General features: G+C 46.5%; 1 protein-coding gene across 2 annotated transcripts in view; it reads left to right on the top strand.

Annotated features, from left to right (window-relative positions):
- Nucleotides 1-22,644, top strand: part of LOC126272935 (uncharacterized) — a 137,062-nt gene extending 114,418 nt beyond the window's left edge. Inside the window, exons 3-4 of one of the 2 annotated variants that reach the window (XM_049976233.1) lie at nucleotides 1,762-1,977; nucleotides 20,225-22,644. In XM_049976233.1, the coding sequence (XP_049832190.1) occupies nucleotides 1,762-1,977; nucleotides 20,225-21,391 (1,383 nt within the window). In that variant the 3' untranslated portion in view covers nucleotides 21,392-22,644. The remainder of the gene's footprint in view (nucleotides 1-1,761; nucleotides 1,978-20,224) is intronic. The other variant, XM_049976234.1, reaches the window with a different exon arrangement.
- Nucleotides 22,645-23,445: the final 801 nt, after the last annotated feature.

The following is a 23,445-nucleotide window of genomic DNA, read 5'->3' as shown; positions in this document are numbered from 1 at the left end:
GGACTCTGTCGTCCTCTGCCGGCTGCGCGTTGGCAACACGTGGCTGACGCACGGCCATTTGTTGCGCCGGGAGGACCCACCGCTATGTCGCTGCGGGGCAGCTCTGACGGTGGTCCACATTTTGGTGGACTGCCCGCTTTTAACAGGACTCAGGCAGACGTTTGCGCTGCCTGATACCCTCCCTGCCCTTTTATGTGATGACGTTGCTATGGCGGACCTCGTGTTGAGTTTTATTCGGGCAGGGTTCTTTTATCATATGATTTGAGTGTTTGTCCTTTTATTTCCTGTATTGACTTGGGCGTTTGGCCTGTGGTTTTAAACTGTGGGTTTTAATGTCATTTGGTGGTTGGCTTTTCCTTATTTTCATGGTCGGCCAACCACCTTCACACTCGGTGTGATTTTAGTTCCGTTTGTCTGGTCTTTGTCTGTCTTTCTTGTATTGTGTCGTCCCTTGTCTCAGTTCTCCGTTTTTAACGACTGACAGTTTTTATTTTGTGTGAATTTATCGTGGAACAAGGGAACGATGACCTTAGCAGTCTGGTCCCTTCAGTCCCACACCCAACCAACCATCATCAAATTACGTAATACCTGATTTGGCACAGAAATATCTTGCATGTCTAAACACACAAATTTAGGACAAGGGTAACGGTATACAAGAAGTGCTGTCGTCCTAATAGGTCTCATGGTGGGATACATTAGTTCTTGGTTAGTTCGTTTGGTTTCGGTAAACTCGTTGATTCAATTAAGTTTGCCTCCATTTGACATGTCGTCTATGAACTAGAAAGCTTGGATTAACAGTAGTGTACTTAAAGTTGATTCTGTAATAATTATTTACAAAATTAGAAGGGAGAAAATTAGGATCTGCCGTGCTTTTGGCAGACAGGGTGCACTCAGTCTTTGTGAGGTCAGTTGAGAAGTTACGTGACGGAGATGTACCGGTTGCGGATGCGAAAGCTGATAATGGCCAGGTGAGGGGTATGTGATCACTTCCCCCTTCACATCTGCATCCAACGGCGTCTATAGGCTGAGGACAACATGGCAGACTGTCGGTACCGTTCGTCCTTCCGGGACCTATCCGGGTTGATAATTTAGTTTAAACTTGATTTTCTCATTTGTTACATCCACGGGATTCAGTTACAGAGCCCTTCCATGTGATATTGTAGTGCAGTATTTTGTAGCTGTAACGGGACACCTTGACAGTCGGCCATGCGCCTGTAGCCGTCTCACTTAGCAGAAACCTTTTTTTAATTCTCACTGTCGTCTACGGTACCCCATCTTTGTATTCAGCGCTCTACTATGGCTAAGCTTCTAAACTCCGTCTGGCCAATGCGCGTGTCTCCCAGTTTGTCGAGAATCTGCGAAGACTATACACTCTGAATGGGAGATACAGGTGGAATTCTCCCAGATCCTCTTAGGATTCTGCTGGGGTTACCCATATCAACGTAAAGATATACCGCTGTAGGAAGAGATATACCGTGGAAACATACCAGGAGATGGTCTTACTGAAGGTAACATCAACGATGACTGAGTAATACAAGCATTGACATTAAATGAATGAGAGACCCTGTATTCATCATCATCCTTGGGTAGTGAACTCAAAGCCGTCAAATTATTAATAACCGAATTTGGCTTAAAGTTCCTTATAAAGGTGACTACAAGAAAAAAAGCAAGTACATCCTTCGGGTCAAGAACAGACCTAATTTTCCTGAGTCTTCTTGTTCCCTGACAGCACCAAATGTTGATATTTCGTTGTTTTTACAGGTGGTTAAAGTAGCAGATCAAGTCACCTCTTTGGCTGCGCTAGGGGTGGCTGGTGTGTCTGCCCTCGGTTTCCTAACCCCGTTTGGACCATTGGCGATGGTGGCAGCTACTGTTTGTAGTGCTGTTACCGGAATCTACAGCACGGTACGCGGTGCTACAGCACTGGTCGACCGTGGTATTCACGGCCAAACTGTCAACCCCTTCACCGACAGTCAGGTAATGTCTCAAACAATAAATTTTTTTTAGTCGTCAGTCTTCTGGATGGTGTCATGCCACCCACCACCAATTTCTCTTCTATGCCAAAACAGAAATTACAACTTACGTACTGATTATTTACTCTGTGTGTTCTAATCTGTCTTCCTGTACAGCTTTTTCTCTCTATAGGTCCCTCTAGAACCAGCAAAGTTATTCCATAATGTCTTAACACACGTCCTATCATGCTGATTTCTCTTGTTGGCAGTGCTTTCCATACAATCCTTTCCTCCTCGATTAAACAGAGAACCTCATTTCTCACCTTGTCAGTTCAATTAATTTTAAACGTCCGTCTCTCGCACAACATACCAAGGTCTATGATTCTCTTCTGATCAGGGTTTCCCACAGTCCATGTTCCCCGCTGCAGGTCCGAGGGTTAGAATAGGCCTGAGGTATTCTTGCCTGTCGTAAGAGGCGACTAAAAGGAGTCCCTCCCCATCAAGGGGGTAGTTAGCGCCTGCGTCCGGAGACGGACGGTTCCGTGACCTATATTTGAAGTCGTTTCAGTTTGTTCACTTCTTCTGGTTTCTTTCTTCCTTTGGTTTCTTTCTTCCTTTGGTTTCTTTCTTCCTTTGGTTTCTTTCTTCCTTTGGTTTCTTTCTTCCTTTGGTTTCTTTCTTCCTTTGGTTTCTTTCTTCCTTTGGTTTCTTTCTTCCTTTGGTTTCTTTCTTCCTTTGGTTTCTTTCTTCCTTTGGTTTCTTTCTTCCTTTGGTTTCTTTCTTCCTTTGGTTTCTTTCTTCCTTTGGTTTCTTTCTTCCTTTGGTTTCTTTCTTCCTTTGGTTTCTTTCTTCCTTTGGTTTCTTTCTTCCTTTGGTTTCTTTCTTCCTTTGGTTTCTTTCTTCCTTTGGTTTCTTTCTTCCTTTGGTTTCTTTCTTCCTTTGGTTTCTTTCTTCCTTTGGTTTCTTTCTTCCTTTGGTTTCTTTCTTCCTTTGGTTTCTTTCTTCCTTTGGTTTCTTTCTTCCTTTGGTTTCTTTCTTCCTTTGGTTTCTTTCTTCCTTTGGTTTCTTTCTTCCTTTGGTTTCTTTCTTCCTTTGGTTTCTTTCTTCCTTTGGTTTCTTTCTTCCTTTGGTTTCTTTCTTCCTTTGGTTTCTTTCTTCCTTTGGTTTCTTTCTTCCTTTGGTTTCTTTCTTCCTTTGGTTTCTTTCTTCCTTTGGTTTCTTTCTTCCTTTGGTTTCTTTCTTCCTTTGGTTTCTTTCTTCCTTTGGTTTCTTTCTTCCTCGCCTGCTTCTTCCTCGCCTGCTTCTTCCTCGCCGCCTGCTTCTTCCTCGCCGCCTGCTTCTTCCTCGCCGCCTGCTTCTTCCTCGCCGCCTGCTTCTTCCTCGCCGCCTGCTTCTTCCTCGCCGCCTGCTTCTTCCTCGCCGCCTGCTTCTTCCTCGCCGCCTGCTTCTTCCTCGCCGCCTGCTTCTTCCTCGCCGCCTGCTTCTTCCTCGCCGCCTGCTTCTTCCTCGCCGCCTGCTTCTTCCTCGCCGCCTGCTTCTTCCTCGCCGCCTGCTTCTTCCTCGCCGCCTGCTTGAAGACCGAACCCCACATTCCGACGCGTAATTCCCCACCATGGGCAGGCAATTAAGGTACGCACGTACCCCTGGTATATGCCAGGCCCAAGGGGGTGATTGCCTGAGCTGACACCTTCCTATCATGCTGATTGGTCCCTCTGTACGTTTCTCGGGAGGTGTCACCTGAGGTGTCACCTGAGGTGTCACCTGAGGTGTCACCTGAGGTGTCACCTGAGGTGTGACCTGAGGTGTGAACAATTACCTAAGGCGGGAGTGCCCTCTGAGATGGTCCCCACAAGGAAGAAGCGCGCCATCGGAGACACAGGCAATCATGGGGGATTCCTCCGCAATGGATTTCTCTTCTTCTTCTCCTTCTCTCTAGACTTCTGCCCACAAACGGAAACTTCACCAGTCACCAGTGACAAAAGTACTACCGCCTGCCCCACGGTTGCTCTTAGTTTCTAGAGCTGATGACGGAAAGGATTTTTCCTCTGTCAACCCTTTCATTATCCAGAAGGGCGTAGATGCCATAGCCGGATCGGTCAAGTCTTGTACCAGGTTGCGTAACGGTACCTTGTTACTAGAACCTGAGGGCGCCTTTCAGGCACAAAAACTGCTTAGGGCCACACTCCTGTACACGTTCCCTGTCCGGGTGGAGGCTCACTGCACTTTGAATTCTTCTCGTAGTGTGGTATATACTAGATCACTAGACGGAAATTCTTTCCTCGCTAAGCAGGGCGTGACGGCTGTCCATAGGCTCATGAAAAAGGTCAACAATGACCTTGTACCGACCTGGACACTTCCCTTGACCTTTGATAGTTTTCAGGTGCCGTCGCGCATCAATGCGGGCTACGAGGTTCTTTCTGTTCGCCTCTGTCCCGACACTTACGATCTGCTACCAGTGTCAGCGTTTTAATCACACTCGTCAGTCTTGTTCCAACGCGGCTAAATGTGTCACTTGTGGCAGGGATGCCCATGAGGGTGACTGTCTACCTCCGTCTCCTCGTTGTGTGAACTGTCAGGGTGGCCATGCAGCGTCCTTCCACGACTGTCCCATCTACAAGGAAGAACGCTGTATCCCAGAAATTCGGGTTGAAGAGAAAGTGTCCACCTCGGCTGCTCGCAAGCTATTTGCTAGTAGGAAGCCCACGCTGCTCCCACCGGGGAAATATAGTACTGTCCTCACCGCTCCTCGGACTACCAGGGAGGTGGCGGCGCAGACATGCGATCTGACCCTCAGCACTACGGTCTTCCGTTGGGCCAGTGCTAAGATCGCCCCGTCGACGCCTTCTCTTCGTCCCGTCACCCCTCAGACACAAGCACCTTTGTCAGCTTCTGCCAAGACGAAGACCCAAAATTCAGATGCACGGGCCTTAAAGAAGGAACCGTCTCGTGCAGACCACCTACGTATCTCCAACTCCCAGCCATCGACCAATACTTCGACAAAACGACCTTCCAAGAAGGCAAATATGAAGCACAGTTCTCCTTCCCCGCCACGGCGCGTTTCTTCTCCTGCGCCACCCAGCGGTTGCCGCCCCAGGCCGTCATCCGTTCCGCCTGGCTGCACCCCTGATAGCCGAACATCTGGCCGTTCACCACCGGAGGAAGCTCCTCCTCCCGGCCATCTTAACAAGATGGCCGATGAACCTGTAGAAGAAATGGACGACGACTGTCCGCCTATTGCTTGCGGCGGCAGTGCTCGCTCGAAGCCGGGCCCTCAGCGGCCTTAGAGATGACACCTTCTGGCATCTTCTTCTCACGATGGCACTAATTCACTAGAATATTCGCAGCATTCGCTCCAACCGAGAGGACTTACAGCTTCTGCTCCGCTTAAACCGTCCGCTCGTCGTAGCACTCCAGGAAACGAAGCTACGCCCATGTGATCACATTGCCTTGGCACACTACACCTCTGTGCTTTTTGACCTACCCCCAGTGGCAGGTATTGCGGCTCATGGAGGGGTTATGTTGCTGGTCCGGGATGATACCTACTATGATCCCATTACATTGCACACCGGCCTGCAGGCAGTTGCCGTCCGCATTACTCTCCCCACTTTTACATTTTCCATTTGTACCGTTTACACTCCATCGTCGTCTGCCGTTACCAGGGCAGACATGATGCAAATTGTTGCTCAGCTACCTGCACCATTTTTGTTAACTGGAGACTTCAATGCCCACCATCCTCTTTGGGACTCTCCAGCATCCTGTACGAGGGGCTCCCTGTTAGCAGACGTTTTCAACCAGCTCAACCTTGTCTGCCTCAATACTGGCGCCCCCTACGTTTCTTTCAGACCCATCTCACACCTATTTCCATTTAGACCGCTCTGTATGTTCTACCCAACTTGCACGCTGGTTTGAGTGGTATGCACTTTCTGATACATATTCGAGCGACCACTTCCCTTCTGTTATCCATCTCCTGACTCATACTCATCTCCATGTTCAACTAGTTGGAACATATCCAAAGCAGACTGGGGGCTCTTCTCTTCCAGGGCGACCTTCCAGGGCGACCTTTCAGGATCAGACCATCACAAGCTGCGATAGTCAGGCCGCACTTCTCACAGAAATCATTCTCACTGCTGAATATTCCATCCCTCACACTACTTCATCTCCAAGTCGCATACCGGTCCTCTGGTGGACCGCAGCATGTAGAGACGCTTTACGTGCTCGTCGACGTGCTTTACGCACCTTTAAACGCCACCCTACAATGGCGAATTGCATCAATTACAAACGATTATTTGCGCAGTGTCGTCGTATTTTTAAAGAAAGTAAGAAATCCAGCTGGGCTGCTTTCACAAGCACCTTCAACAGTTTTACTGTTTCTGTAGTCTGGGGTAGCCTGCGCCGGCTATCTGGCACTAAGGTCCACTAACGAGTTTCTGGCTTGACGGTCGCTAATAACGCCCTTGTGGGCCTGAGGATGCCTCCAATGCCTTCGGCCGCTTTTTCGCAGTGGTTTCGAGCTCCGCTCATTACCACCCTGCCTTCCTCCCCCGAAAACAGGCAGAAAAGGCTAGGCCACCTAACTTCCGCTCCTCGAATCGTGAAAGTTATATTGCCCTATTCACCATGCGGAAACTAGAAAATGCACTTGGCTTGTGACGGTCCTCCATTCCAGGGCCTGATTCTATTCATATTCAGATGCTGAAGAACCTTTCTCCTGCGGGTAAAGGTTTCCTTCTTTGTACTTACAATCGCATCTGGACTGGGGGACATGTTCACACAGGCTGGCGCTAGTCTATTGTTGATCCGATTCCTAAGCCGGGGAAGGACAAGCACTTTCTTTCCAGTTATCGACCCATCTTCCTTACCAGCTGTGTCTGTAAGGTGATGGAATGAATGGTTAACTCTCGTTTGGTTTGCCTGCTCGAATCTCGACGCCTACTTACCAATTGTCCAATGTGGATTTCGTAGGCGCCGCCCTACTGTTGACCATCTGGTTACCCTGTCAACCTTCATTATGAATAACTTCTTGCGGAAGCTCCCGACCGCGGCTGTGTTCTTTCATTTGGAGAAGGCTTACGACACCTGTTGGAGGGCGGGCATTCTCCGCACCATGCATACATGGGGCCTTCGAGGGCGCCTCCCTCTTTTTATTCGTTCCTTTTCAATGGATCGACAGTTAAGGGTACCTGTGGGTTTTGTCCTGTCAGACACCTTTCGTCAGGAGAATAGGGTGCCACAGGACTCAGTTTACAGCGTCGCTCTCTTCGCCACAGCGATCAATTCAATAATGGATTGCCTCCCAGATGATGTATCAGTCTCCCTTTTCGTGAACGATTTTACCATCTGTTGCAGCGCGCAACGTACATGTTTCCTGGAGCGCTATCTTCAGCGTTCTCTTGACCGTCTTTACTCGTGGAGTGTCGCCAATGGCTTCCGTTTTTCTGCCGAGAGAACGGTCTGTAGTAACTTCTGGCGCTACAAAGAGTTTCTCCCACCATCCTTACGACTCGGCCCCGCTGCTCTCCCATTCGTGGAGACAAGAACATTTGTAGGTCTTACATTCGCCAGGAAACTTAGTTGGTCTCCACATGTCATATTTGGCTGCCCGTTGTACCCGTTCTCTAAATGTCCTCCGTGTTCTCAATGGTATGTCGTGGGGAGCGGATCGAACCGTCCTACTTCGCCTATATCGGTCGATCGTCCACTCCAAGCTGGATTATGGGAGCTTCGTATACTCCTCTGCACGGCCGTCCATCTTACGCCACCTCAGCTCCATACAATATCGTGTTTTACGTCATGCGATCGGAGCGTTTTATACTAGTCCCGTCGAGAGTCTTCATGCTGAAGCCAGTGAATTGCCATTCACCTACCAGCGCGATATACTGCTTTGTCGTTATGCCTGTCGGCTACTGTCAATGCCCGACCACCCATCATATCGTTCCTTTTTTGACGACTCTCTCGACCGTTAATACGGGTTGTATGTCTCTGCCCTGCTACCCCCTGGAGTTCGCTTTCGTCGCCTCCTTCAACACCTTGATTTTTCACTCCCTGCAACCTTTCGAGTGGGCGAGATCCACACTCCACCTTGGCTCCAGGCTCAAATTCGCGTTCACCTTGACCTCAGCTCGCTACCAAAGGAGGTTACCCCCCGGTTCGGTATACCACTCCCGTTCTCTCGAACTTCGTTCGAAGTTCATTAATATGACCTTCATTTATACAGATAGCTCTAAGACCAATGACAGGGTCGGGTGTTCTTTTATTGTTAGGGCACAAAGTTTCAAATACCAGCTACATGGCCATTGTTCGGTCTTCACACCTGAGCTCTTTGCTCTCTACCAGGCTGTTCTTTACATCTGCCGCCACCGACATTCTGCTTATGTCATCTGCTCCGATTCTCTGAGCGCCATCCAGAGAATCAGTGATCAGTATCCGGTTCACCCTTTCGTGCACTGGATCCAACGCTCTCTTCAGCAGCTGGTGGACGACGGGTCTCCAGTTAGCTTTATGTGGGTTCCTGGCCATGTCGGTATCCCTGGGAACGAAGCTGCAGATGCCGCGGCCAAGGCTCCGTTCCTCCAGCCTCGGACAGCTTCTTGTTGTGTGCCTTCATCCGATTTTAGCAGGGTTATTTGTCAGCGCATTTTATCGCTGTGGCATGCCAATCGGGTTATACTTACTGACAACAAGTTTTGGGCCATGAAACTTCTTCCCGCGGCTTGGACGTCCTCCTCACGTCCTCGGTGGCAGGAGGTCGTTTTGGCCCGGCTACTAATTGGACACTGCCGTTTCAGCCATCGCCATCGCCATCGCCATCTGCTGACGGCTGCGCCGGCGCCGTTCTGTCCATGTGGGCAATTGCTGACGGTTCGCCACATTTTAACGTCCTGTCCGGATTTTACTACACTGCGTCTTGATCTTGGCCTGCCATGTACTCTGGATGCCATTTTAGCGAATGACCCAGGAGCTGATGTTCGCGTTCTTCGTTTTATCAACTTGACACACCTGTCTAAGGACGTTTGATTATGCTGTTTTTTTTAATCCTATGCCTGTTAATACGTCTTGTATAGTGTTGTCCCTTTTAGTTGCTGTTTTAACCTTGTGCCTCGCGGTGCATTCCTAACTTAGTCAGGGCGTTAATGACCGTTGTAGTTATGCGCTCTAAAACCACAAAGAGAGAAAAAGTCTATGTTCCATGACCATAGAATGCTGTGCTCCAAACGTACATTCTCAGAAATTTCATCCTCAAAATTAAGGCTTACGTTACACTTGTCTTGGCCATGAAATCCTTTTTTGCAGTGCTAGTTCTTTTGTCATTCTTGTTTCATCTGTCATGGGTTATTTTCCTGTCTAGGTTGCAGAAGTAACTTCATCTGTTTCGTAATAACCACTTACGATGATAAGGTACTTGTCGTCTCACTTCTGCCGCTTCACATACTTTTCGTCCTCCGGTTTACTCTGTAACAGTTCCTGGAATACACGTTCACTGAGAACAGCGTTTTCTTCAGCGAATCGAAGCATTGATAATGTTTCACCTCGAATTTTAATCCTACAATTCACTGTCTTTCTTCATTGCTGCTTCGATATACATCTCGATCAGTATGGGCGAAGGACTACATCCTTACCTTACACCATTTTCAACCCAGGCACTTCACTCTTGATTTGTAGTCTCACTGTTCCGCTTAGATTCTTCTGCATATTATACAGTACCCGTTTTCCCTTTCTTTTTCTCAGAATTTCGAATACGACTATTCCTGTGAACGTTTCTTGATTTTCCTTCAGTTATCGAGCATAACGCAGAACTACCTCTATGCTGCCGTTAATTCACTTGCAGTCAAACTGTCCGTAGTCTAAAAAATCGTCAGTTTCCTTTTTCTTTCTTCTGTATAACATTCTTCTTAGCAGCTTGGAAGCATGACCTGTTCTCCTGATCGTGCAAAAGTTCTCACACTTGTTCGCAATATTTTGAGTTCTGTGGGTGATGTTTTTTCCAAACGTCTGTCTATCGCCCAGTATCACAAATACGGCGCAATAAGACGAATAGCCGTTTTGTTCCCATTTTTCCGCGAAAGTTTACAGAAATTTCAATTGTATATTAACTACCTCCTCTACCTTACTTGATACTAAGTCTTTTAAAGCGCCACTCCCACCCCACCCCACACCACCCCTCACCTGGGGCCCACTGTCCTTCCGTGAGTTTGCACAAGGGGCTCCTATTTACTGTAAGCAATTACGCCGTCCGTGGCTACATTTCCTTCATCGTGCCTTCCATGTCTACTCTTTACTTACCCTAGCCCCCCTCCTACTTCTCATGATTGGATTAATTATCAACTTCGCTATATGCATGGATCACTGCACTGCTGGCAGTTTTGTTTGTTCTCCTTCTTTCGGCCCCCCTTCTTTCGGCCCCCCTTCTTTCGGCCCCCCTTCTTTCGGCCCCCCTTCTTTCGGCCCCCCTTCTTTCGGCCCCCCTTCTTTCGGCCCCCCTTCTTTCTTTCGGCCCCCCTTCTTTCTTTCGGCCCCCCTTCTTTCTTTCGGCCCCCCTTCTTTCTTTCGGCCCCCCTTCTTTCTTTCGGCCCCCCTTCTTTCTTTCGGCCCCCCTTCTTTCTTTCGGCCCCCCTTCTTTCTTTCGGCCCCCCTTCTTTCTTTCGGCCCCCCCTTCTTTCTTTCGGCCCCCCCTTCTTTCTTTCGGCCCCCCCTTCTTTCTTTCGGCCCCCCCTTCTTTCTTTCGGCCCCCCCTTCTTTCTTTCGGCCCCCCCTTCTTTCTTTCGGCCCCCCCTTCTTTCTTTCGGCCCCCCCTTCTTTCTTTCGGCCCCCCCTTCTTTCTTTCGGCCCCCCTCCTTTCTTTCGGCCCCCCTCCTTTCTTTCGGCCCCCCCTCCTTTCTTTCGGCCCCCCCTCCTTTCTTTCGGCCCCCCCTCCTTTCTTTCGGCCCCCCCTCCTTTCTTTCGGCCCCCCCTTCTTTCTTTCGGCCCCCCTTCTTTCTTTCGGCCCCCCTTCTTTCTTTCGGCCCCCCTTCTTTCTTTCGGCCCCCCTTCTTTCTTTCGGCCCCCCTTCTTTCTTTCGGCCCCCCTTCTTTCTTTCGGCCCCCCTTCTTTCTTTCGGCCCCCCTTCTTTCTTTCGGCCCCCCTTCTTTCTTTCGGCCCCCCTTCTTTCTTTCGGCCCCCCTTCTTTCTTTCGGCCCCCCTTCTTTCTTTCGGCCCCCCTTCTTTCTTTCGGCCCCCCTTCTTTCTTTCGGCCCCCCTTCTTTCTTTCGGCCCCCCTTCTTTCTTTCGGCCCCCCTTCTTTCTTTCGGCCCCCCTTCTTTCTTTCGGCCCCCCTTCTTTCTTTCGGCCCCCCTTCTTTCTTTCGGCCCCCCCTTCTTTCTTTCGGCCCCCCCTTCTTTCTTTCGGCCCCCCTTCTTTCTTTCGGCCCCCCTTCTTTCTTTCGGCCCCCCTTCTTTCTTTCGGCCCCCCTTCTTTCTTTCGGCCCCCCTCCTTTCTTTCGGCCCCCCTCCTTTCTTTCGGCCCCCCTCCTTTCTTTCGGCCCCCCTCCTTTCTTTCGGCCCCCCTCCTTTCTTTCGGCCCCCCTCCTTTCTTTCGGCCCCCCTCCTTTCTTTCGGCCCCCCCTCCTTTCTTTCGGCCCCCCCTCCTTTCTTTCGGCCCCCCCTCCTTTCTTTCGGCCCCCCCTCCTTTCTTTCGGCCCCCCCTCCTTTCTTTCGGCCCCCCCTCCTTTCTTTCGGCCCCCCCTCCTTTCTTTCGGCCCCCCCTCCTTTCTTTCGGCCCCCCCTTCTTTCTTTCGGCCCCCCCTTCTTTCTTTCGGCCCCCCCTTCTTTCTTTCGGCCCCCCCTTCTTTCTTTCGGCCCCCCCTTCTTTCTTTCGGCCCCCCCTTCTTTCTTTCGGCCCCCCCTTCTTTCTTTCGGCCCCCCCTTCTTTCTTTCGGCCCCCCCTTCTTTCTTTCGGCCCCCCCTTCTTTCTTTCGGCCCCCCCTTCTTTCTTTCGGCCCCCCCTTCTTTCTTTCGGCCCCCCCTTCTTTCTTTCGGCCCCCCCTTCTTTCTTTCGGCCCCCCCTTCTTTCTTTCGGCCCCCCCTTCTTTCTTTCGGCCCCCCCTTCTTTCTTTCGGCCCCCCCTTCTTTCTTTCGGCCCCCCCTTCTTTCCAGTCCTTGACGTAGGACCATCATGTATCCATCTGGCTGAGCCCTCTGACAACACAGGTATCACACTATTCATGATAGAGCTGTCATCTCCCTCGCCCCCCCACCCCCCACCCCAATGTGAAGGAGTGGTTGCCTGTCTCCTTGGGGTATTGGAAGTCCTTGTAATTGATTGGCGACTCCATGGAGTGTTCTGTGCACCATGACCAGATAATGGATGTAATTGGAAGGAGAAACAGCATCACATAATCGCTCTAAGCTTGTTGATACTAGTTCCTACCAATTTTAATTGTATATTACAGCACTGAGGATGGTCATTAAGTGACCGAAAATCGATTTGGCGGATAATAAAACAAAAAATACGACGAATGCTATTTCTCCTTCCAATCATGTCCTGGCAATGGCCACCAGACAGGAGGCCTAGCAGTGGCTGGCTGGCGTCGATGGAGAGAGCTGCTGATCGGAGTGGGTAATATCAGGGCGGATGCTTGGCGCACGAAGCATGTCAAGCTGCAAAAACCCTGCCGTTCTCAAGCGGCCGTCTCTTCGAATGGTGAAAGATCATTGAATTCCTTTTTGTATGTACCAGCAGCCTTTCCTTCCTACACCCTAAGAGGGAGGCCGTGCTCGCTATCTTCGGATGAAACATTTCTCTGCTAACCATTGTGTACTAGGACAGATGAGAACACACTTACTGCCACAAAGCTATTGTCTTTTGTGAAGAATGTCAAGGACAAGTTTGGAAGACACCCTTAGTAAGATGATCAAAGCTTTTACTGCAGCCAATCTGTAGCTCTTAGTGCTTGTGAATGTCTTGCCAGTGTCCCAGTGTCTATTGCTCCTCACCAATCTGTAAATATGACCCAGGAAGTGAGTTTCAAGGGAACCTCATTCTACAAATTGATTAATTCCGATACAATCTGGAGCAGCGTGGCGTTCATTTTGTTCAGTGTGTGCAGAAGGGTCTCAAAGGCAACCGAACCGATACCACAGCCTTCATTCTGGCTTTAGAGGGGAATACCCTCCCAGCGGTCGTCATGGTTACGCGCTACAGATATTACATGTTATCTGTACATCCTACCACCTATAAGATTCTTTGGATGGTTGTGTTTTGGGGAAATGTATTCCTGCTCTTTAGGGAGTGTGTGTGTGTGTGTGTGTGTGTGTGTGTGTGTGTGTGTGTGTGTGTGTAATTGCCGTGACCGCCACTCTCCTTGCTTGCAAGATTTTCCAGGTTACAAAGGAAAAAAGATTCAAGGGTAGAAGTCCTTGGATTGCCTTCGTTATACTGAGGCTCGATAAAAGTATGTAAGGCTCCGCTCTGTGTTACTTCAATTTTTTCCCATCCCAGTCTCTTCTCCACCTCTCCTGCAGTTCCCACGACCTCCCCTATGGGAGCAGGTCTAACTGCCTGGCGGAAGAAGTGCTCCCCCTTCTTTGGCACCTGCTGGTAATTAGGCTTCCCCCTTTGGACCTCCCGCCCCAGTATAATTCAGGCCGGAAGGCTACCACCACTCGGCCACAAGACGAACGATCTGTGTGTCCCAATGTGACCCCTCTTCAGGTTCTGGCTCTGACACTTGTGCTCCATCTGTTCCCTGCCTTCCTTCACGGGGGGGGGGGGGGGGGGGAGGAGGAGGAGGAGGAGGAGGAGGAGGAGGAGGAGGAAGAGGAGGAGGACGAGGAGAAGCGCAACTGGAGATGCCATCTGCCCCCTGAGTCTGACATCTTACTTATAGATACAATCCAGCCTCGTCAGTAAAGACTGATTGGGTGACACTTGAAACTTCCTGGCAGATTAAAACTATGTGCCCAACAGAGACTCGAACTCGGGACCTAGCACTCCTGAAAGAAGCACAGTTTTAATCTGCCAGGAAGTTTCATATCAGTGCACACTCTGCTGCAGAGTGAAAATCTCATTCTGGGTGACACTTCTTTGTCTAGCCAGGGCAGTCGCTACCCGATCATGCAGTGTAACTGCAACGAATACCATCGGCATCCTAGAGGAAATCAAACGTCTTGTATCCTGCTATTGGGCGTTCTGCCTTTGTTTTCAAGAAACACACCTCCATGATGACCATGCTCTAACATTTCGTGGTTTTAGGGTTTTCTGTCGGAACTGTACCAAGCCAGGGGTAGGATCTGGCGGGATCTGCACTCTGGTTCACTCCGATGTCATTTGTGACCAGATCCTCCTACGTACCAACATGGAAGCAATAGTGGTTAGGGTGTAAACGACTCCATAAATCACGGTTTGCAATATCTACTACCCTCAGGGTAGGCCACTTACCTTAAGTTGAACTGTCTACCATAATACAGCAACTCCCACCTCCATTTCTTCTCCTTGGGGACTTCAGTGCCCAGTAACTACTGTAGGGGAGTGCCTCTTCATTAGGTAGGGGTCTTGAAAGTGACAAACTTATTATTGACCGCAATTTGTCTCTCCTCGATGATGGTTCCCTGCCCACTTCTGTGCCACTCTTGACACCTTTATTGTCATCGATCTCATGACTCCTCCCCATCTCTCGAAGCTTCTCTACATTGGTCACCCATTGAAGACCTTAGTGATAGTGATCACTTCTGGTGATTCTTTCTTTCCCTGCTGCTGCTGCCAGACACAGACCCCCACATTGGGCATTCTAAAGGTCCAATTGGCATTCATATACGTGTGCTGTGCATTACAGCATTTTCCTTCGACCAGTACCATGGTGGACGAAGGGTGTAGAATTCACCTTCTAGAACCGCCGACACGCGCTGCAGAGATAAAAACGACATATAGACGAACCTTCTCACATTTAAGCCTACCCGCGCGGAGGGTCGTCACCTTCTCAACCAGATTAGAGGAATGCTGGGAACGCAATGCTTCCTCCCTTGGACGTATGCCTCTTCATTGCAGGCTTGTTCCAAGCTCCGTTGTCTTGAGGCCTCCAGCGACAGTAAACCATGCAGGATCGTAATCGCCAACACATTCTCCAACGGCATTAGCGTCTTCTACCTTACCTATTCTGCTACCACTCTGGGAGAAACGATAAGATAAACAGGCCCACGTCTGTTTAATCCCGAACCGTTCTGAGCCCTGTAATGAACCCTTTACTGAATAAGAATGCTTGCCTGCACTTACCTCTTCACAAGAAATGGACCAAGGCCTGGATTCCATTCAGTCAGATGATCAAACTCTTGGACATTTCTCAGAGGCAACATCTCATGGTCTTCAATTGAATTTGTCTCATGGGTCCTTTTCTGTCTCAATGGAGAGACAGTATAGTTATCCCCACCTTTTAGCCTGTGAACAAACAAACGTGTCTCGACATTTACCACCAAATTAGCCTGACGAATGGACTTAATAAACTGCTCGAGAGGACGGTTGGATTCAGATTATGTTGGGTACTCTAATCTCGGGGCCTTTTGTCCTTGTATTAGTGTGGCATCCAGGCAGGGCGATCTATAACTAAACATTTACTCCGATTGAATCAACTGTCTGACAGGCTGTTACTCACTGCTGGCACCATGTCGCGGTCTTGTTCGACATACTGGGTTGCAGACCGTACCATCTTTACTGTGCTCTGGTCCAGACTTGATCATCGTTGTCTTGTACGTGGCTGACAGGCTCCTTCCACCCTGCGAGTACTTGACCCTGGATGTGCCTCACTTTTCTCGCTCCGGACCTCCATCTACACTTAGTTCAAGGCATCAAATGCATTTCCTCCCATACTCCCTCCCCCTTAGATGGTGCCTAGACTACGGATTAGGACCCACCTTTCCAGGGTCTCTCTCGCCCCCCCCCCCCCCCCCCCGTCCTATGGTTTCCCAGCGTCCTTTACGTACCAACCTTGTGTAGTTGCAGGGTGCCACTATGTTCTACACTGATGGTTCTAAGACAATAGATAAGAGGAGACACGCTTTCACGTCTCCTACTGGCGTATAAAACCTTTAGTCACTGGTATCTTATAGTGACTAAGGGCCTGAAACTTTTACATGTACGGTGAAGGAAATAATTTTTTGACTTCGCAATTTTTTCCTTAACATGCTTTCACTAAATGTAGTAAACATTTCCTCCTGTCTGTCTGATACATTCGGCAGAACATTCTGCGCACCTAATTTTATAAACCCCCGACTACAATAAAAAATAAGTCCACTCGTTGTTTCGCAGAATACGGTTAACGGTGCTACCCTGGGAAAATGTTTGTGAATTAGCCTGTATAAAAAAGACTTCGCTTAATTACATGGAAAGGGCCTTAAACGGAATCTCAACTCCTATAAGCTCACGTACTTCACATCTGGGTGGAGGTGTCGCCCAGGTCTGCAAGGCAAACTTTAGCAACGTTAATACGAAAATATTTCAATAATACTACTTCTCGATAAAATTTTTAAAATAAAGGTCATAGGCTATAAAAACATTTACACTAAACTCTTTAACTGTTGCTGAATTTAGTGTCTTTAATGTAATCCTGCGGTGCACTCATCCTTTAAATCCACGCCACGTTCGCCTGCATGTGTCAAATATTACCCCGCCACTATTTTCCAAGCAGCAGGCGGTAAGGAATTACATTTCTGAAATTTGGTAGGAGAGCTTGGTGAATTCATAATAAAAGCTCTTCTGCTCTTCACCCCTTTCCAACAGTATTCGTGCCCTGGACAAACACTGTGTTCTTCACACTACGTTCACTGTTTTCATTCATCCATGTTCTCTAGACCCTTACTTGAAATATGGTTAAAATGGCTCTGAGCACTATGCGACTCAACTGCTGTGGTCATTAGTCCCCTAGAACTACTTAAACCTAACTAACCTAAGGACATCACACACATCCATGCCCGAGGCAGGATTCGAACCTGCGACCGCAGCAGCCGCACGGTTCCGGACTGCGCGCCTAGAACCGCGAGACCACCGCGGCCGGCACTTGAAATATCTTCAACATTTCGCGGCCCTGTCAACAACTGTGTACATATTAATTTTAATAATAAACACTCAGTTGCACTGGTTGCCTAGACTTTGCCTAGGATTCAGTCGGGATAACCCAACCTCCTTCAGAGTAACAGGAACTACCGTCTTTCCATAGTGGACATCGTCAAACTAAAACTACAAATCCATAAATTATCGTCACAATATAAAACTTATCTCGAACTGCCTCGTCCCACTTAGCGACCGCGATGCTGCAGCCACGAGTGCTGTACTGGAACTCAAAAAATTGAAAACTATAGAGATGATATTTTTCCTTCCAAACACACGTATTGTGTTAGTTGTAGATAAAGCAATTACAAGCAAGACAACAATTCAGCGAGTAGCTCAAAGCTCAAAGCAGAGAAGTAGTCAAGAGACTTATGAATTGAAAGACGCAAGTCACAGAGCAACAACTGTGTGTCTGAGTTTACGTGCTGCTTTCTATACTGATATTTAGGAACTCTAAATAAGGATATGGTGTAAAATACTTGAATTTTCTCACAAAGCACACCTCAGATCATCAGTCACCAAAAGATAATGTTTCGATCATTCACAATGTACAGTCGTGGACCAAACAAGCGACAACCCTCGACTTTTCGTTTTGCTTGATTCGCACAGCTTTAAAGTCTGCTACACAGCATAACAGGCAATGCGAAGAAGTGCTACCAACATACTACGCAAGTTCGCTCAGCTGATGTGTTCAGCTAGCACTGGAGAAACTCGCGCCTCGAAGACGCCACAGCTTCGTCTGCTACCACTTCGTGGGAAACGAAATACCGCAACTATAAGCCAATGTGTTGTACTCTCATATCTCTGACTGAGACTTAGATCTAAAGTGTGGTTATGGACAGTACGTATGCGCAGATTGCGAATCTAACATCAAGAATAAAGACTAGGGGAAATGAATTAGTCGTCCTTCCTCATCCACAAAATCAGATATACTTCAGTTATTCTTTCTTAAATGAACTGCGCAGAAAATCAAACCAGAAGTAACTTTTTAGTAACACCAGATGATATTAACAGCTTGCCGGCGCGGGTTAGCCATGCATTCAACGGCGTCATATCGCGGACCGCGCGGCTCCTTGAGCAGTCAGTTCGAATCCTTCTCGGATCGTATATGTGTGTTAGGTTAGGTAGGTTTAAGTAGTTCTAGATCTAGGGGACTGATGACCTAAGTAGTTAGGTGCCATAGTTCTTAGAGCCATTTTTGACCTTGCAGATATTTTCTTTACATAAACGGCCGTATGTTTAGATTGAGTCGACACAGCTAACTTTTTACACCACCAAGTGGCCGTACACCGCAGGAAGTGCGATGCATTTCCGCTTATTATGCCCACCCGTACTCGAGGCAGACGGGTTTTAAGGGTTGGGTGGACAGACGGTCAAGAAAGTGAGACTAGTAGGGTTCCATTTTTACCGATTTACGTGATGAAATCCTAAAAACGAAAATAGCTACCACAGTTACTGAAGATGAGGGCCGCATAACAATTTACCCTTCTCTTTATTCGGAATGTTCCAGTTGCAGTCGATACAGCAGCATATTAATCGTAGCTACGCTTTCGATCCAAATCACGTTTACAGGAATGCAATTAAAATCCATTTGTCTATACGTGTGGTAATTCAGATCCCACTATTAATGCGACCGCGTTTTAAAAGTGCGAGCACTCCCATTGCCAGCTACCTTAAGGAACATTTAGGCTAAACAACGTTTTCTGGCTGTGGCTCCTCTAATGGAGAATTCGAAGCATTGTAGAAGACGTCTGGCAGCTACGTCGCCGTTTATTTCCTGATGTGACGCAGAATTATCCTACTAAATTTACTCGATAATAACAGTATTATTATTTCGATAAACATACAGAATGAATGTCACATAATCGGTGACAAAAGATAGACAATTGCTGTTTTTGAGTACAGAAAGATCTATTTAACAGAAACTGCAAATCATTTTGCCATTTTCATTGCGAAATTGCCGGTTTATTGATGTCTGGGGTAATAATAAAGGGCTGTTTGCCTGGGTTCTCTGCTACCTTAGTGAAAGGCCTTTGCCACAGCAAAGGATGTCTGGTTTGTTTTCGGTTCTAATCACGATGGAGGCAGATAGACAAACAGTAAAGGAATGTTAATAAATTCTCGCGCCCCCCAATACGTTTTATTGCTACCTTTATTCTGTACCGGCGCCCTGTGAATGTCGATATGAGACCCTTGTAGAATTTCATACTTGTTACTGCCTTCTTTTTCCGCTTCTGTCAATAATTGAATTAAGTGTGGCAAGGAATGATTTTTAACTGAATTTCGTTATGAATCTTCACTCATTGCTAAATTTGCACACTTTCATGGTAGGTCAGCAACGTTAATCCAGTATGACTGGTCAGAACGTTGATACAATTTCGCGTCCGAATTGGCATTATATTTTGCTAATTCGTAACGATCTGGGGTACTTCGTCTTACTAAAACAGTTATCTCGATAAGCTGAAATTCATTTTTATTAGTACATTTCATACTAATTAGCGTTTCTCCTTGCATTTACATCTTATATTTAGGTATTGTGGTCAACACACTTATCAACATTAATATAGTCTTACACATGATTGAAAAGTGACAAATTTCGGATGGTTCTTAAATTTCACGCCTGTGCATAGTATGTTGGTAACACTTCATCGCCTTGCCTGTTACGCTGTGTAGCAGACTTTAAAGCTGGGCGGGTCAGTGTAACGAAAAGGCGAGGGGACTGGCTCGTTTTGTCCACGACTGTACCTTCCGTCCTTAAAAACGGTACTGTTTTTTATATCTTTGTAAAGAACAAAGTTACAGAAGGACACTAACGCTGGCTAAAGTAGTTTCGTGTCAAACGTCATTTTCTTTACACCTTTCTCGTTTTTTTCTTTCTTTGTGGGTTGTTAGAGAAAAATGGCATATAAATGTATTACGTTTTACAAAGTTTTTCATTGAAGTTGTCATGCATGTATGACATTAGTTTGCGAGGTTGATTCCATTATATTGCCACTTCATTTACATCACTGGCTAGGTGGTAAGGTACTTAGCATTGAATACCTCATTCTTCACTAAGGCGTAGGGAGATCAGTGTACCGCAGACGACAAGGTCGTCTCAGGCAGAGTAAACCTGTAGTTTATGACCTCCTTTTGTACTAATATTTTTTGTATGCTTCCCACTTCCAATGTATATCACTTCCATTTTGTTTTATACTTCACAGGCAGCCATATCGTGGTGTTCTATGGCGGGCAGTGTGGTCGGTGTGGCATCTGGGGCAGCTGCGAGTCGAGCAGCAATTCTGGCGAGGAATGGACAGGTGATGAGTAAGACAGGACAAATAGCGCGCAATGCTCTCGACGTCACTTCATTCGTTGTCAACGCCGCGGGTGCTGGTATCGGGGCCATCAGCCGTGGTGAACGTCTAAACAAGGGGAAGGCAACACCTCTAGAAGTGTTCCAGTTCAGTGCCTCACTGCTGTTTTTCGCTCATGCCACAGTCAGTTTCCAGACAGCTTCACAACTAATCGAGGACACACAGAAAGGAGTAATCGACAATTTCGAGAAGAATCTGAGAAGCCATAGGCACAGGAAACAGCCCAAGAAGTTGGGAAAGAGCACAGCAGGTACTGATGAGAACGAGGTGGACGGCAATGAAAGAGTTATTAGGGGCATCCGCAGCATTGGTAGTAAGGATGATTTCTTAGTTGGAGTGGTCAGAACAAGGGAAGACTGTGACGGCCACAAAGTCGTACTTTCTGAAAATGTAAACAATGCAGATAATGGTGGTGCAGAGATAAATCCAAAGAAACTATGTGACCTGGGCAAACAGCAAAGGGAAGAAATCCTGTCATTGGTCAAGCAGGCATCACAGGGCAAAATATCTGATGCCATTTTAAAAGCCTGTTTTGACTCTGTACTCAGCATTAACACTACAGGTACCTCTGGAAGACACTTCTCTGAGGATACTGGTGTAGCGGAGCCAGTAAGTAAACTGACTTCACAGCTGCAGCAGGGTATACAAGGGATAGCCATAGGAAGAAACGAGATAATTCTTACTCTCGCAGTTGTGGACGAGCTCACAGTTCAGGTGTGCTCGAAGACAGACAATAAATACACGAAATGGTGGCACCTTATCTGGCACCATGTGAGTAAGCTAGTTAGGGAATTGTACAATACATATGATGCTCTAACTCTTGAAAAACAGATACCTAATTGTACAGAAAAGCGCCAGTTCGATCTGTTAAATGGCATAAAAATGGCCAATGTCTTCATGCATTTTGTTTTTATAGTTTACAATCAATACAAAGATCATGTTGAGCAGCTGATAAATGATATAGAGAAATCGAAGGCAAATGGGATCTGCGAAAAATGTAATCAGGCCATGTGATAAGAAGCTGTGTTAACTGGGTTAGTGAGATCCTTTAATACCTAAAATCAGCAGTTACATGGAGGTCACTGCGATTGGAGAACACACTGTACGTGTTGTCTCGTTATATCAATGTAAAAACTGTTTTAAAAGAAATTCCAACCTTTGCAGGACTTACAAAGGATTGCTATAATTTTATCTTGTGATACTTCGTATGTTGTTTAGTTATGTCTTTACCCTAGGTAAAATATAATGTTCAGTTATGCGCTGCAGTTTGTGTTTTGTGAAGGGTTGAGACGGACTTGCTGTATTTTAAGATCTGTGCCGCTTTTGAAACTCGAGTTTGTTATGGAAGCACAGTAACAGTAGTACAATGTGATTAAAATTTGTCTTAAAGTTGAAACACAGTATGATGGGATATCCCACATTTTACTCAACCTTTTCATTTTTGTTAGAGTATTATTTTTTATTGTTACTATTATTAACATTATTATGAAGCTCTTTGTACTGACCGTTTTTTGTTACTTAATAATTTCGTGTAAAACACATAATTTAGAATTTACAGTAATGTCACTGATTTGTTACTGTCCTATTTATAAAGAATTAAATATATAGCCATTTTATCTGAAAAAAAGACTGCCTGGATAGTACGCTTCTAACAAAGAACATAGGTCACATCCAAGGAGGTAATAACAGACGGAGATCAGCAGAAAGGATGGGTGGAAGACATGGCACATTACGTAGGACCTAGTGGAAGCAGATGTGCAGAGGTCACAACTGCACAGTTCAGAAAGAAATGAGTTATCTTAATCCACTCATAAAGAAATAAAATTTTTAAGAAAGAACTCGTGAGACTGTTTGAATAAAAATTAGTTCCATTGAAAAAATTTTATTTCTCTGCAGAATGTATCATTTATATATGTGACATGTTGTACATGAGACGAAACATTTTTTAAATCGGTTGTATTAACTTCCGTGAAGTATTAAGTCTTACATATTAAAGATTTATATTGTATTTAGTTATCTGTTCACTCACTGTAGTTACTGCCGAAAGAAAAACAAGGATTCGTTCTACACCCGCATCACAGTTACCATGTATTACAATAGATACAATAAATTAAAAATAACACTTAGATTCTTCTTTATTTGTTGTTACACAATAGAAAATTGATTCCGCTATAAGATAGCATTTAAAACAAACCATTGGATTTGTTTGGATAAAAATTTTGTTATCTCTTTGTCACAAACATACTGCCACAATACATCACTGCCACGATTATCGGTATTATATTGAAACCTTATTGTTCGTGCTCTTTAGTTGCTTTGTAAACGTACTAAAACAGTCCTTTTGTAAGTACTTTCAGATGGTCCGACTCCTCTTACTCTAACAAGTGGACAACGTTGCAAAGTGTGACAGACCATCATCAACATGTAAGGTAGAAACCGTAGCACAGTGCAAAAAAATAAGTACGTTAATGCAGGAGCATCAAACTGAAAAGAAATACAGACATTGAACAAAATATTTTGAACTACTGAAAATCAGGGACTGAATACAAACTTAGCAGTAGTGTAGGTGCTGAGATACATTATATGTGAAAGTCATAAAATATTCAAAGAAATGAGGTAAAGTTAATACTAATGTTCCTTCTGCAGCTGACTAAAAAGTGGTTTGTGAATGTCACCGCTAGTCATGGTGGCTCATTTTCGGGTGCGTATTCACCTCATACCTCATAGTTCATTAGTTTCAAGTATTGCACAAAAGCCATACTTAAATCCCAACATCCAGAAAGACAGCAGCAATTAAATGGGTCTTGTCCACTTCTTTCGACATTATGTTAACTGGAGATAACTGAGCTTTATACCTGTATGCATTGTTGTAACAGATCACGTCCCATAAATAGAAGTGCTCATTAGAAGGGTATTGAGTTACAGAACGGTCTATGTCCACGCAAACAAGCGTATAGTGGGTGTTGTAACAGAGCACACAGATTCCACATCAGACCGATTCATGTTTTATTTTTAAGGTAGAAGAGTCGCTTGCAATCAAACGTTTCAAGGTCCTTGTAGCAGGGAAA

Source organism: Schistocerca gregaria, chromosome 5 (assembly GCF_023897955.1).
Source record: "Schistocerca gregaria isolate iqSchGreg1 chromosome 5, iqSchGreg1.2, whole genome shotgun sequence".
NCBI classification, from domain to species: Eukaryota; Metazoa; Arthropoda; class Insecta; order Orthoptera; family Acrididae; genus Schistocerca; species Schistocerca gregaria.
This window is presented reverse-complemented; position numbering and strand designations above follow the sequence as displayed.